At 41.6% G+C, this 14,690-nt stretch overlaps 1 protein-coding gene across 1 annotated transcript in view; it reads left to right on the forward strand.

Annotated features, from left to right (window-relative positions):
• LARP1 (La ribonucleoprotein domain family, member 1) overlaps positions 1-14,690 on the forward strand; it is a 175,402-nt gene that overhangs the window by 150,705 nt on the left and 10,007 nt on the right. The window contains 6 exon segments of the mRNA XM_006878285.1: positions 1,031-1,423; positions 2,262-2,385; positions 2,507-2,712; positions 3,179-3,285; positions 4,937-5,088; positions 12,161-12,305. Of these exon segments, the coding sequence (XP_006878347.1) occupies positions 1,031-1,423; positions 2,262-2,385; positions 2,507-2,712; positions 3,179-3,285; positions 4,937-5,088; positions 12,161-12,305 (1,127 nt within the window).

Below are 14,690 nucleotides of genomic sequence, written 5' to 3' on the forward strand. Positions count from 1 at the left end.
ACAGCAAAAAAATGCACATCAACTTAAGTTTCTACGTGTATGTTTCTCCCCCATTATCATAAACACACTGCCTGCTAAAGCTTTATTCTCAAGGCAAGCAATCTTTAATGGTTAAACTAAGTTTTTGTTTGATTTTTAAGACTTCAAAGGGATATTTTTGCTTTCAGGTTTTAAAGACTATTTTAGGACAGTAGTTTCAGGTGGGTTCATCTAGCCTGTGTGGCTCCAGAACATTCTATTTCTTTATCTTGCCACATTGCAGCCAGCTGGTGGTTGACTTTCTCTCCCACTAGTCTATGAACTCCCTAAGTACAGGGACCATGAAGAAGTTCACTTTTCTGTTTTAGGGTTCTTGAAACAGAGCTTGGCAGTAACAGATACTTGCTGGTTCATCAAGTAGTTGAACATCTGTTACCAGGTTCTAGTCTAGGTATGGAGGAAATAATGGAAAGCAAGGCAGCTGTTGTGGTCTTTGTCTCATGGAGTTTCTCACTTTACTGGGAGATGTTTGTATAGATTCCTCAACCTGTTGAACTTCCACTGTGTGCTCAGTTCCAAAGGAGTTCTGGTAGCGTTAGTTCCGAATCAGGATGCTAACCTCAGGGTCAGCAGTTTGAAACTACCAGCTCGTCTACGGGAGAAAGATGAGACTTTCTACTCCTGTAAAGATTTATAGCCTTGGAAACCCTATACTCGCTATGAGTCAGAAGTGACTCTACGGCACATCCTCACTATCCACCACCACCAAAGTAAATGAGGGCACAGCCCCGAGGTGTAAGGAACTTGGCCTCTAATTGTGAACGACTGTGTTGTGAACTGTTGAATGAAGGAACCTGAACTGCTGAGGTATATATCCTTTTCTGCTCAGGCTGAATCCATGAGGGAGACCTGTGACTTACAGATGTGTCAAGGCCACAGTTCTGACAGGCTCATGTTTGGAGGACTGGGCCCTCTCTCATGTTTAAAAGCACTAGAGCCTAGCCTAAGTTACCCTTAGTGACTTTCTCTCCTCTTGGTCTGTTCCTATTAGAAGTCAGAGGAGCCCAAATTACTCCACCAGACCTCTCTGCCTCAGCAGCTGCCTTCACAGCAGCTGATGTCCAAGGATCAGGACGAGCAAGAGGAACTGGATTTCCTATTTGATGAGGAGATGGAACAGATGGATGGGCGGAAGAACACCTTCACGGCCTGGTCTGATGAGGACTCTGACTATGAGATTGATGACCGGGATGTGAACAAGATCCTCATTGTCACCCAGACGCCACCTTACATGCGCCGGCACCCAGGGGGGGACCGCACAGGCAACCACACCTCACGTGCCAAGATGAGCGCCGAGCTGGCCAAGGTCATTAACGATGGGCTCTTCTATTATGAACAAGACCTGTGGACTGAGAAGTTTGAACCAGAGTATTCCCAGATCAAGGTGAGGCTGCGACATAGCTATGAATATGGGTGTTTGGGGTGCCTGTGATGTCTGGAGAAGAGGAAGGCTGGTGAACTCTGTGACCTTAGGCAGATCTCTCTGATCCAGAGCCTAAGGATCCTCGGGGATGAAAGGGGAATGTTAGACACCTTGCTGGGGTGTTACAAGTAGTAGAAATGTAATATAAACGCTTTATAAACTGAATAGACCGAGCTATGCATGTGAGGAGAGTTAAGAATAAACACCATATTTAAACTCCTAACACCATACTTAAATCCTTTTTGTGGGGAATATAAGATACATTTTCATTTCTACATATTTATGCATGCAACAGTGTTCAAAGCCTTTAAGCAGCTTGCTTGGAATGTGAAAGAATAAAGAGCTCTTAAACTGTTGCTGCCTGGAAACAGTAAGGCATCTCTGTTTTGAGCCCTCAGAGTAGTCGTTGGGTCTATGTAAATAAGTAGTAGTTGTTAGTGTTGCTGATGAGAGTTGTAGAGCCACTGTGTAAGAAGGCAATGGCAGGAAGAGATTTGGAGAGAAGCACTGGTGCATCTTGGGGAGAATTTGCATTGAGTCCTCAAAAGCTGGTGTCAACCTGATTTCATTCTTATTGCAATGAAGGCAGAGCATGTACTGAACTCTTCTAGCTTAGTACACTGTGCCAGGGTTATTGGGGTTGAGGAATGGTGATGGGACAGCTGAGAGCCTGGGGACCAGAATTCTACGTATGCGGACGTGGGAGCTCCCCCTCCAACTTCCTGCAAGGCCTGATCCAGAACAGGCTGGGGCAGTCTTCCTACTAACTCCTCTCTCCACCCCTCTCCATCCTCTGCAGCAAGAAGTTGAGAACTTCAAGAAAGTCAACATGATCAGCCGAGAGCAGTTTGACACTCTGACCCCTGAACCCCCAGTGGATCCCAACCAGGAGGTTCCTCCTGGGCCACCCCGGTTTCAGCAAGGTAAGGGGTAGATATTTGGGACCCTGACTTAGGTGGGGGGAAGGGTCTGGAATCCTCCAGCTGGGGGCCTTTCAGGGATTTATGGTCATAGTCTGCCTCTGACTGCTCTCTGCCTTTGTAGTTCCCACTGATGCCCTGGCCAACAAGTTGTTTGGTGCTCCTGAGCCCTCCACCATCGCCCGCTCTCTACCAACCACTGTCCCAGAGTCGCCAAACTATCGCAATGCCAGGACTCCCCGAACCCCCCGCACACCGCAGCTCAAAGACTCAAGCCAGACATCACGATTTTATCCAGTGGTAAAAGAAGGACGGACAATAGATGCTAAGGTGAGGACCCCTGCTAGGCTGCTGGGAGTTTTGGGTCTCTACAGCACTGTATTCCAGTGTTTGGCTTTTCTCCCTCACCTTGTCTGAACCAAGAACATAACCATCATCTCAATCTGTTGTTTTTTTTTTTAATCTGTGATCTGACCTTAGATTGAGTGGCCACATTTGCAGAGTAGACTGTGTGGGCATGATGCTCCATGTAGCCATGATAAGAACAATGGTGTACTAACCCAGGTGTGAGACATTTGACTCAGCTTCACCATCTATGAAATAGGTAAACCAGTGAAACTTCAGGAGAGAATAGATGTAAAAATATTTGAGGTACCATCTACATATGAGTAGAAAATCCTCAGTCCTAGAAGTGCTTGTTGCTTCTCATTGGTAGATTTGTTATTTTTGTTCAGTGCCATCGAGTTGGTGATAGAAGAGACACTATTAATGACAAATCTTGAACTGACCTTTGCAGATGCCTCGGAAAAGGAAGACAAGACACAGTTCGAACCCACCCTTGGAAAGTCATGTGGGCTGGGTGATGGATTCTCGAGAGCACAGGCCCAGGACTGCTTCTATCAGGTACCATAGGCTGTTGGGGAGGGAACTGAGCTGGAGGATGGATAGACAAGCCGTGACATTGATCACACCACTGAGTAAAGAGCCATTGTGGTCTGAATGAGAGAACAGAAAGGAATGTAATCTAAAATTTAAAAATCAGGAGTAAGGGGAATAGTTTCATCCAGGACCTCAGAGGAGAAGGCTTTTTCTAAGAAGTGGATGCAGCCAGATAGGACCATATTTTACCGCACTCACAGAGAGATTATCTGTGAGTTGATTTCCAAACATGGGTATCTGTTGACTATTTAAAGATAGCCTAGAAGTTGCATAAAATTCCAGTACCTAGACCCTACCCCAGATTTACTCAGCATCTAAGGATGTAGGGCCCAGATTCTTTTTTATTTGTATTCAGTATAATGGGACCCCACTGTACTCAGTTTTGAAGCAAGGTTTAGAACCACTAGCCTATCTATGTACTTAATCCATGTAGAAGCAATAGAGACTAAAAGTAGGTCGGGCATTGAGAAAACTACATATAGATAGAATGACACCACAATGGCTCATTGTTGTTAAGTGCCGTCGAGTTGGTTGTAACCCATAGCAACCCTGTATGGGATTTCCGAGGAGCAGTTGGTGAGCTTGAACTGCCAACCTTGCAGTGCAAATGGCTTTGCAGTCTGGTGCATTAATCCACAGTGCCACACCAGGACTCATTAAGGTGCCGCTAAGTCAATCTAGACTCATAGCAACCCAATAGGATAGAGCAGCACTATTACCCCATAGGGTTTTTTCAGCTATGGGCATTAGGAAAGCAAATTGCCAAGTGTTAGTTTTTTTCCTGCTCCTTTTTTGGTGAGCCAACCGTTTGGTTAGCAGCTAAGTGCTTAACCCTTGAACCTGCAGAGTTCCCATAAATACTATCTGTTGATTCCAAATCATAGCGACCCTATATAGGTATCCTAGGAGTGGCTGGTGAGCTTGAACCGCTGACTTTGTAGTCTAGCACATTAACCCACACCATCACACCAGGACTTCTTTTAAATGTTGTTTAGGGATAAATAAATGGTTAAACGCTTAGGTGTTTTTCTGCCCAGCCCCCTTTCTTACCCCAACCTCCATCTCCATTTTCAGCCAAGCAATAGATAGGTGCATATTGGGGACAACAACACCTAATGAGGGCCTGCACACCACAGAATGGTCAGCTGTCCAAGATCAAAATGGTAACATTTACCTAAGGACAAAATTGCAGAAGGCTGGGCAAAGGGGAGGAATGGAAGTAAGGATGTAGGATAAATGGTGTTACATTGAGGAGATTGCAATCAAGATGAAGTGTGTGATTTGTTGAATGTAAGATTGATTATCTGCTCTGTAAACCTTCACTCAATTCACAATAAAAAAAAAAAACCCCACCAGGTTTAGGCATTGCACAGATTGCTGCCTTTAAATCGCTATGTGGCATGACCCTTCTTAGGACTCCCAATCTGTCTCAGTGACTGTTCTTAAACCCTACTAGTGTTGATGATCTGGATATAAGTTAAGGGCTAAACATGGTACATTGGATCTTCGTTTGAGGCTGGATTTTGGCTGATTGAAGAGATGAAAGAAGCCCTTCCTAAACTTTTAACCAGTTTGAGAGAACCTGCTGACACTGTCTCTCTTACGGCCTCCACAGCTCCAGCCCCTCGGAAGGGACTCCTGCAATTGGTAGTTATGGCTGTACCCCTCAGTCACTGCCCAAGTTCCAGCATCCTTCCCATGAACTGCTCAAGGAAAATGGCTTCACACAACACGTCTACCATAAGTATCGTAGGCGCTGCCTTAACGGTAAGAACTGCAGTGGGAGAAGGACTGAGCCTCTGGCACCACTACTTTTCCCAGAGTGTAAAAGCTGATAGAGCAAGTGACTATTTTCTGACCTCAGCAAGAAGTGATGTGGCATAACAATACAAAAAATGGAAGCTAGACTTAGAGTTGATAGAACTGCCAGTCTCAGCCATTGTCCTCTGTGGGCCACTGTCCATCATATAAGGGTACGCATGAGGTATTTGGAGTCCTGGTGTGGCGCCGTAGGATCATCACTGGACTGCTAACCACTAGGTGTGCATTTCAAACCCACTAGCCACTCCTTGGAAACCCTGTGCAGAACCGATTTGACGGCACATAACAACAACATGCAGAACAGGAGTTGGTAAACTGACTTTGGGAACAAATCCATCAGCCACTCCTCAGGAGAAAGATGGGGCTTTCTGCTCCTGTAAAAATTTTAGAGCCTCAGAAACCCTGTGACCCAGGGTTGCTATGAATGACCGACTTGACAGCACAACCATCACCACCATATGTACTCTGTGGCCCTTTATAGCAAAAATTTGGCTTATTCCTGATCTAGAATATAGTGTAAGAAAACACAGCCTCTCTAGATGCTCTAACTTGTTTCTTTTTATCACATAGTGAGATGCCTTTTAACTAGATACATCCTCCCCTTTGTTTGGGTCCTTAGCTCCCTTTCACTTGGCAAAACATGGTAGTTACATTTTTGGATCCATCTACCTAATTTCATTCTTCCACACAGTGAATGTATGGTTTTAGAAAACAACTTTGTTTAAAAGTATTGTCAGGTCAGTTCCTAGCAATCTTATATTGGGTTTCTGAGGATCAGGTGGTAGGTTTGAACTATGACCCTTGCAGTTACATGTCTAGTGCTTACCCTACAGCACCACAATAGGATTCCTGTGAGATTGGAATCATATAATATGGGGTCCTTTGACTGATATTTTCAATGTTTATCCATATTATACATAGTATGTATTCATACTTCATTTCTTTATATTGCTGAATTTATTATATAGGTATGAGAGTGTTGGTGTGGCACTGTAGGATAAGTACTGGACCACAAAGTTAGTTTGAAGCACAAATCGATGGTTCAAACTCATCAGCTGCTCCTTGGAAACCCTATACAGGGACACTATTAGTCAGAACCGACTTAATGGCACTTAACAACAGAGATGTGCTAATTTTAATTAATGATTTATCAGTTTTGAAGTCTGTTTTTGTTTTGTTACCACTATTCTGAATAATGTTGCCTATGAACATTCATGTAAAAGTTTTTTCTGTGGACATAAGATTGTCAATTTTTCTTGGTTATGTGCTTCGTGTGTTTAGCTTTGAGGAACTGCCATGCTGTTTTCCAAAGTGACTACATTATTACCTCCCCGTCAACAGTTCCAGTTATTCCAAATCCTTACCCAAGTACCTGTTGGTGTATGTTCATTTTGATTATAGTCATCCTAGTGGGTTTAAGAAGGAGCTGTTCCACGGGAGAAAGATGAGGCCTTCTGCTTCCGTAAAGATTTAGTCTCAGAAACCCTGTACAGGGTCACTATGAGTTGGAACCGACTCCACAGCACACAGCCACCAGTGGGTTTAAGGAGTCCTGGTGTGGCGTTTTGGGTTAATGCGCCAGACTGCAAGGTTGGTGGTTCAGGCTCACCAGCTGCTCCTTCGAAACCCTATACAGGATTGTTATGGGTCAGAACCGACTCGATGACACTTAACAACAACAAATTGGGTTTAAGGAGTCTTGGTGTGGCACTGTGTGTTAATGCACTGGACCTAAAAGTCATTTGAACCTCAAGGCTGGCAGTTGAAACTCACGAGGATGGGTTCCTTTTCAGAGCTGAAGGGTGGTCGAAGGCCATAGTTTCAGGTTCCTCCAGTTTCCTTCTGATCATTAAACCCAGTCTTTTTTTTTTTATTCATATTAAAAAATAATTTTTGAGTTTTATATCACACTGTTTCCCACTCTTATCTGGAACCTTCTAATGTGATCCCTTTCGGGGCATTTGGTAGTCATAGTAGGGCACCTAAGTTCTGGTCTCAGAGACGTGGAGACTGATGTTCACAGGTTCCATTAGTTTATTAGACTAATTTATTTCCAAGCCTTTTCAGTTCCTGACTCTTCTGCACACGGAGAGATGATCACTGCACCTTAGACTGCCTCTCACGACCTTTCAAGATTCCAGATGCTACACACTTAAGCAGTGTGTCTTTGTGGACTATGTTATGCCAGTTGACTATACTGTCCCCTGGCTCAGCCCATCAACTCATTTTCTTATATGTTATAATATCTAGGAAGTTTTCTTCCTATTTCCTACTTTATTTTCTACCACATTCATAGCTGTGTTTGCAGGAAAGGTAAATGCTCATGTATAGAAATCCTCTTTCAAACTCATATTCCTCTCCTATCCATTCAGCCTGTGTCTAAATCCATGTATCTATACACAAAGCACTGTTGTTGTTCCAAGGTTTTGTATATGTCACTATTTACCTCTGCCCCCTTTAGCCCATGCATACCTTCCTGTGTCTTCTCCTACCTTCATCATTCTCCTATCACCCTCCTCTTGTATATATTGCCTTCCCGTCACCTGATCTAACAGGTGCCTATCCTCTAGCCTCTCACCCTGGTAACCATCAAAGAATGTTTCTTTTAGTATGGAAATCTTAAGTTTTTACATTAATGGTCTCATAAAAGATTTGTTCTTTTGTGACTAATTTCCCCTCAGCATAAGGTCCACCAGGTTCATCCATGTTATGAGGTATTTTGCAGATTCATCATTATTCCTCAACATTGCATAAGTCTTCCATTGTGTGTGTACCAAAGTTTGTTTATCCACTCCTTTGGTAGGCATTTAGACTGTCTCCATCTTTTTACTATTGCGAATGGTGCAGTGATGAACATTGGTGTGCATATATCTACTAGTGTCCAGACTGATATTTCTTGTGTTTATATACCAAGTAAAGGAATTGCTGGGTCATAAAATATTTCCATTTCCAACTTTATGAGCTAGTGCCATACCGAGTTTCACATTTTACAGTCCCACCAGTCTGTCCACAAGTTTTTTTTTCTTTCAATATGAAATCATTTTATTAAACCACCTGTGTCCCTTATACAGTGTTACTTGTTTTAAGGCTTTTATTGTGAATTTAGTTGAGGTAAGGTTTACAGGGCAGCTCATCAGTTTTTCATTAAGCAAATCATAGCAATGATTACAATCCCCTCCGTACATCATCAACCAACAGTATTTGCCTCCTTCTTTTTTGATGTACACATACTATATTGAAAACATATATTCATACCCAAAACAAAAATGGCAGTATGACTGACTGCTACAAGAATAAACTAGTTGTTCACCTGGAAGCCATCAAGGCAAGCAATCAAGTTCCCTCAGGACAAACTCCCCTCTAAGACTGAAACTCAAAGGGAACCCAAAAGCAGGCATGTAAGCTTGCTGACAACCACGTTGGTCTACTGGTGAGTGGAAAGGAGGAAAGGCAGCAGTGAAGAAATGGCCTGAGTTTGACCACGTTCCAATGACTCCCGTTGTGACATAGATAAGGGAAATAAGGGTAAATTGCTACAATTTGATGAACTTGACCTATACTCATGAAGGTCGTAACTCTAAATACCAATAGAGGAGCAAGGAGTCTTCACATCAAGTATTAATGCTATCCCTCTGTACACAGGGTAGATAGGGACAGGCAACTTGGACATTGGCTTCCAATAAAGGCAAGAAGTGACTGGGTAACAAGGTTTCAAGAGGGAGTTTAGTTTAAGAGTGTGGTTTAAGAGTCTGTGGGAGATGAGAATCCCCACTGAGTAGTTTTCATCTTATCTAGATAGATAAGTTTTCATCTTATCTAGATAGGTCTGGTAAAAAGAGATGGGGATAAGATTCTTAAGATTCAGTAGTAATTGTTATCATGACTAATTGTGACTGTCACAATTGTAAAAGTAGAAGTTTTGTAGCAAAAGCAGGGGAATAGTTAATCTTACAGTCCAGAAAGAAACAGAGGAACCTAAGACCATCAAGAGAGAGGAGCACAAGTGAAATTTGGGACCCTATCCAGAGAAGTAGCAACACCAGAGATGGAGGCAGAGATGTGAACATGGAGAAAGGGAGCAGCTGAGGGCTCTAGATTTATGGGAAGAGAAGAGACTGAGAGTTTGTGCCCTTTGGTGATGAAATAATTATATATGCCTGAGTGTTTGTTTTTTTTAAAAAGCTAAAATGAAATAGAAATACTGTTAACTGATGGTACATGGAGGAGATTATAATCATTGTAATGAAACAAGGTGTATGATTTGTTGAATGTAAAACTGATGATCTGCCCTGTAAACTTTCACTTAATTCACAATAAAAACATTAAAAAGAAAAGAAAATATATATTCATGTAAGTGTCCAAAGGGCCCATTTTGTCATCCAGCCTCCTACCTACACACACACTGCCTTTCTCAGTCCTTGGGCCTTCAGTCCTCGGCTACTCTGTCTCTCTATGCCATCACCTCTGCCAGCCATCTCCGTTCTTGCCACTTTTCTGGTTAGGATCCCTCGCTCCCCTCAAGCTTCTCCCTCTTGATGGCCCTAGGGTTCTCTGTTCCTGAAATGACATTATAACTGCTCCCCCTTTTAATTACACTTTTTCTACATTTACAGCTGTGACAATTGCCATTAGACCTGAAAACAGTTACTCACAACTGAATCTTAAAAACAGTTACTCACAATTAAACCATTAAATCCTATCCCTACTCATCACCGGACCCATCTAGATAAGAGGAAAACTATTCAGTAGGGTTTCTATCCTACTCCCCTCATTCTGACAGTAAGCACTCTAATGAATGCTTGTAAGTCAGCGACTTTGTGCCTTTGTAACCCCCCTTCCTTTCTGATAGCTGAACTATAAGTTTCCTGTCCCTATCACCCCAGTGTACTGAGGAAGCACACTTGATTCTTGATATGAAGAATCTTTTCCTTTCATTTGGAATTTGGGGGCAGCTTCATCCGTAAGTAAAGGTCCAGTTAATCAGGTTGTAGCAATTTATACTTGCTCCCTGTATCATGCTTTATCTTCATCTGGCTATCCAAGCTAGGTCAGATGGGTACTATCTGCAGGTTTGTAGATAGTACACAGAGACACACACACACCCTCACCCTCTTCAGACCTGCTGGCTGCTTCACTCTTAACTGTAGGCCCCAGTGGCTAGGTCAGTGTCCTTGGACTCAGCACCTCCCTGAACTTCAACCAGCCAACCCATCTTCTTCTCTCTCTCATCTCAAGGTCATTGGATGTCTGTGGAACATGGCCAGTCTCAACCCATGTCTTCGTTACTGCATTTCCCTACTTCCACACTCATAAATTGACCAGGTCGGTCACCAGCGAGCATACAAAACTCTGCATGTATTCATTCCCTTTGAGTTTCAGTTTTAGAAAGGGGTTTACCCTGTGATCGTTTGATATTGTGATTGTTTTTTCCATCTCTTTAAAGAATGATATTGGAATCTGAATTGGGATTATATCCATAGATTGCTTTAGATAGTATATATTCTTTCAATTTTGTTAAGTCTCTTGGTTTCTTCATGTTTTGTAGTTCTTTTTGTATAGGTCTTTTGTTTCTCTGGTTAGATTTATTCCTAAATATTTCATCTTTTGCATTTTCACTTTCTTGATGTTCTGTGAAGCACAAAAGTTGTAAATTTTGATGATATCCAATACAGTCATGTTCCATATAACTTCCATTTGAACAGTGTCTAACTGTAAGTGCATGTATGTCTGTTGCTCCAATCTCCATAAAGCCTATTAATATAAAAAAATTGAAACTGCGTAGACTGGTTCATAATAACAAGTAGGCACTACTTTGCAAAGCTCATCAATAGATTGTTATTTTTTATTAGTGTGTTGAAGATTTAGTGTTTAATGTTTTTATACATAGAAAGGTACACTAAAACTAAGACAACTATTTGACATTAAATGGGAATTGTACCTTACTGTTATGACTTAAATACAGATGTAACTTAAACACAGGTTTAGAAGCGGCACTCATTCATAAACCTGAGGCTGCCTATATGTAGTATGGTGTTCCATTCAGTGTCCCAAGTCACGTGACATCCCATCGCAGACTATACCATGGACATTAAGAGATGCATAATTTGGGGAGGTTTTTTGTTACTGTTATTGCACTTTATGCTTGTTAAAATTCTAGTACTCTGGTGATAAGTAAGCATGTAATTTGCCATGTTTTAACTATACATGAAAGCAATCCTGGTTGAAGAGAATAGATCAGGATGGTCTGCTTCCGAAGCTAAGCCACCTGTTCATATTGAGGCCCAGGCCCTATGCCTAGCAGCAGGAACTAACACAAAGTTATTCTTGTTAGTTGCCATCAAGTCAGTTCTGACTCTCCACAACCCCATGTGTGTAAAGTAGAACTGCTTCATAGGGTTTTCAAGGCAGTACCCTTTCAGAAGCAGATTTCTAGGCTTGTCTTCTTTCAGCTAATAGAACATTTAACCATTAGCACCACCAAGGAACTCCCTAACGCACAGTTGCTCTGACACAAAGTTGTTTCGTGCCGTCAAGTCAGTTCCAACTCATAGTGGCCCTATATAGAGTTTCTGAGGGGCAGTTGGTGGGTTTGAATTGCCAGCCTAGCAGTTAGCAGTCCATTGCTTACCCTACAGCACCCCCTCTAACAAAGAGTGCTGCTGCTTCTTGGTGCCATTGAATCAGTTCCAACTCAAAGCAACCTCATATGGATTTCTAAGACTCTCAATCTTTGCAGGAACAGAAATTCTCATCTTTCTCTTGCTGAGTGGTTGGTGGGTTTGAACTTCTGACCTTGTGGTTAGCAGCCAGTGTGTAACACAGTATGCTACCATGGCTCCTATGACATAGAAGCACTCAATAAGTAACTGCTAAATGACTGAAGGGGCAGGATGAGCAAAGGGAATCTGGAAATGTGAGAGAAGAGAACAGGGTTTTAGCCCCCAGGATACTTCATCCCTGAAGCAAAGGTGACTTGGATCTAGACATATGATGTGTTTCTTCCTTTCTCCCCGATCAGAGCGGAAGCGCTTAGGCATTGGCCAATCTCAGGAGATGAATACTCTCTTCCGCTTCTGGTCCTTCTTCCTCCGAGATCACTTCAACAAAAAGATGTATGAAGAGTTCAAGCAGTTGGCTCTGGAGGATGCCAAGGAAGGCTACCGGTGAGCGGGCAGGGATGGGAGGCTCTGACTGGTGGGCTGATACGTCTGCTTCTGGAAATGTAGCTGGAACTGGGTTAATACTTTATTAAAATTTTAGCATTTTTGAATGAGTAATATTATATTCACATGCCTGAAAATTCATAGTTTAAAAGGTGATAATAATGAAAAATGTCCATTCTTCCTGCCATCTAGTTCCTTTTCCCCCAGAGCAGTATGTACAATCTCATGGGTCCCGTCTGAAGATACATTAGGCGGCCTGTATTAGCAAATACGTATGTGTGGTCCACCACACCTAACCCCACTTTTTTCTACTCAAGAGGTAGTCTCTAGTACATATTCTTTTCATTTGTTCTTTTTTACTTGAATATTTTGGAGTTACATAAGTAGCTTTCTTATTTGTATCATTATGGTAAAATTTCTTATTCTTTAGTTGTATTATTATGGTAAAATAATATAAAATTTACCATCTTAACCATTTTTGAGTATACAGTTCAGTGGCATTTTTCAGCACATTGATAGTGTTGTGTAACCACCACTACTGTTATTTCCAGATCATATTTTTATCCCAAGGAGGCGCTGTACCATTAAACAATAACTTTACTTATCCCAGTCCCTGATGTCTTCTACTCTACTTTATTCTATGAATTTGTGAATGAAAGGCACTTCAGAAAAGTACAATCAGATAATGCTCATCATTTTGTGTCTGGTGTATTTTGTTCAGCATATTCAAGGTTTGTCTTTGTCATAACATTTCATTTTATGGGTGAACAATATTCCAGCATATGTATATGTTGTTGTTGTTGTAAGTGCCATCGAATAGGTTCCGACCCATAGCGACCCTGTACAGGGTTTCCAAGGCTGTAAATCTTTATCGGAGCAGAAAGCCTCATCTTTCTCCTGCGGAGCATCTGGTAGTTTGGAACTGCTGGCCTTATGGTTCGCAGCCCGATTTGTAACCACTACGCTACCAGAACTCCTTCACATATGTATATACCATGTTTTATGTAACAATTCATTTATGGGTGGACATTTGAGTTTTAGTTCCACCTTTTGGCTATTGGGAGTAATGCTGTTGTGAATACTAGTGTACATGTGTATGTTTCAGTCTCTGCTTTTCCGTTCTTTTTTCCTCATTTTTGAGGAACTGCCAGACTTGCTTACAGCAACTGCACCATTTTGTACTCCCACATGCAGTATTCTCATTTCTCTCTATCCTTGCCAAAACTCCCCCCACCCTTTTTTTGTTACTATTAATAACCATCCTTGTAGATGTGAAGTAGTATCTTACTGTTGAGCAATCTGTCCATGTGCTTTATTGGCCATTTATGTATTTTCTTTGGAGAAATATCTGTTCAGATCCTTAGCCTATTTTATATGTTGTTTGGTTTGTGTGTTGGGGGGTGGTTCCTTGTTCTTTTGCATCCTACATGATGTTATGCTTTATGGAGAATTTATTTAACCTGTCTTCTGTTAATAGATAATTAAATAGGCTCCAGTATGTTGCTGTTGAAAACCTTTTTCACTATTCCTGTTGGTTTTCTCCCCTGATTTTCAAAGGAAAATGTGCTCTCTGTGAGGTATTTGAAAAGTACAGAAGCATTTAAAGAAGCAGGGGCAAGCATCCCTCAGCCCAGAGACTGCTACTGTTAGTGTTTTGCATCAAGTTTCTTCCCAGTCATCTCTGCTAATTTAATGTATTTAACTCATACTGTAAATACTCTTCTCTTTGTTAAAGGTGTTCTTTTTGAAGAAAATTTAGAAAATACAAATAAAAGCCACTTTAAAATGAACTTTTCAAAGATCTATGTTAACATACATAAATGTGTTCCCTTCCAGACTTCTAGTACATACATGGATGTAAAGTTTACATGGTTTCAAAATGTAAGGCACCTTGGTGTAGCACATCTGCTAACCAAAAGGTCAAGTATTTGATTTTCTGGATAGTCTGCTTTCTGCAAAGATAACCATGGAAGCTATATGGGGCAGTTCTACACTGCCCTATAGGTAGTATGAGTTTGAATCAATTTGATGGTAGTGGGTTTGGTTTAGGGTTTTGTTTGTTTGTTGGTTTTTTGTTTTGTTTTTTTAAACTATTCAGTGGGGACTCTTTATTCCCCACACACTCTTTTTTTTAATTTAAGGTTTTTATTGTGGATTGAGTGAAAGTTTACAGGGCACATCATCAGTTTCACATTCAACAATTCATATAAACTTGTTTCATTCTCCCCTTTTTTTGTTACAAAACTTCTACCTTTACAATTGTGACAGTCGCGATTAGTCATGATAACAGTTATTCACTATTGAATCTTATGAATCTTATTCCCATCTCCTTTCACCAGACCCATCTAGAGAAGATGATAACTATTCAGTGGGGACTCTTTCTTT

The sequence above is a fragment of the Chrysochloris asiatica genome, unplaced genomic scaffold (assembly GCF_000296735.1).
Source record: "Chrysochloris asiatica unplaced genomic scaffold, ChrAsi1.0 scaffold00057, whole genome shotgun sequence".
NCBI classification, from domain to species: Eukaryota; Metazoa; Chordata; class Mammalia; order Afrosoricida; family Chrysochloridae; genus Chrysochloris; species Chrysochloris asiatica.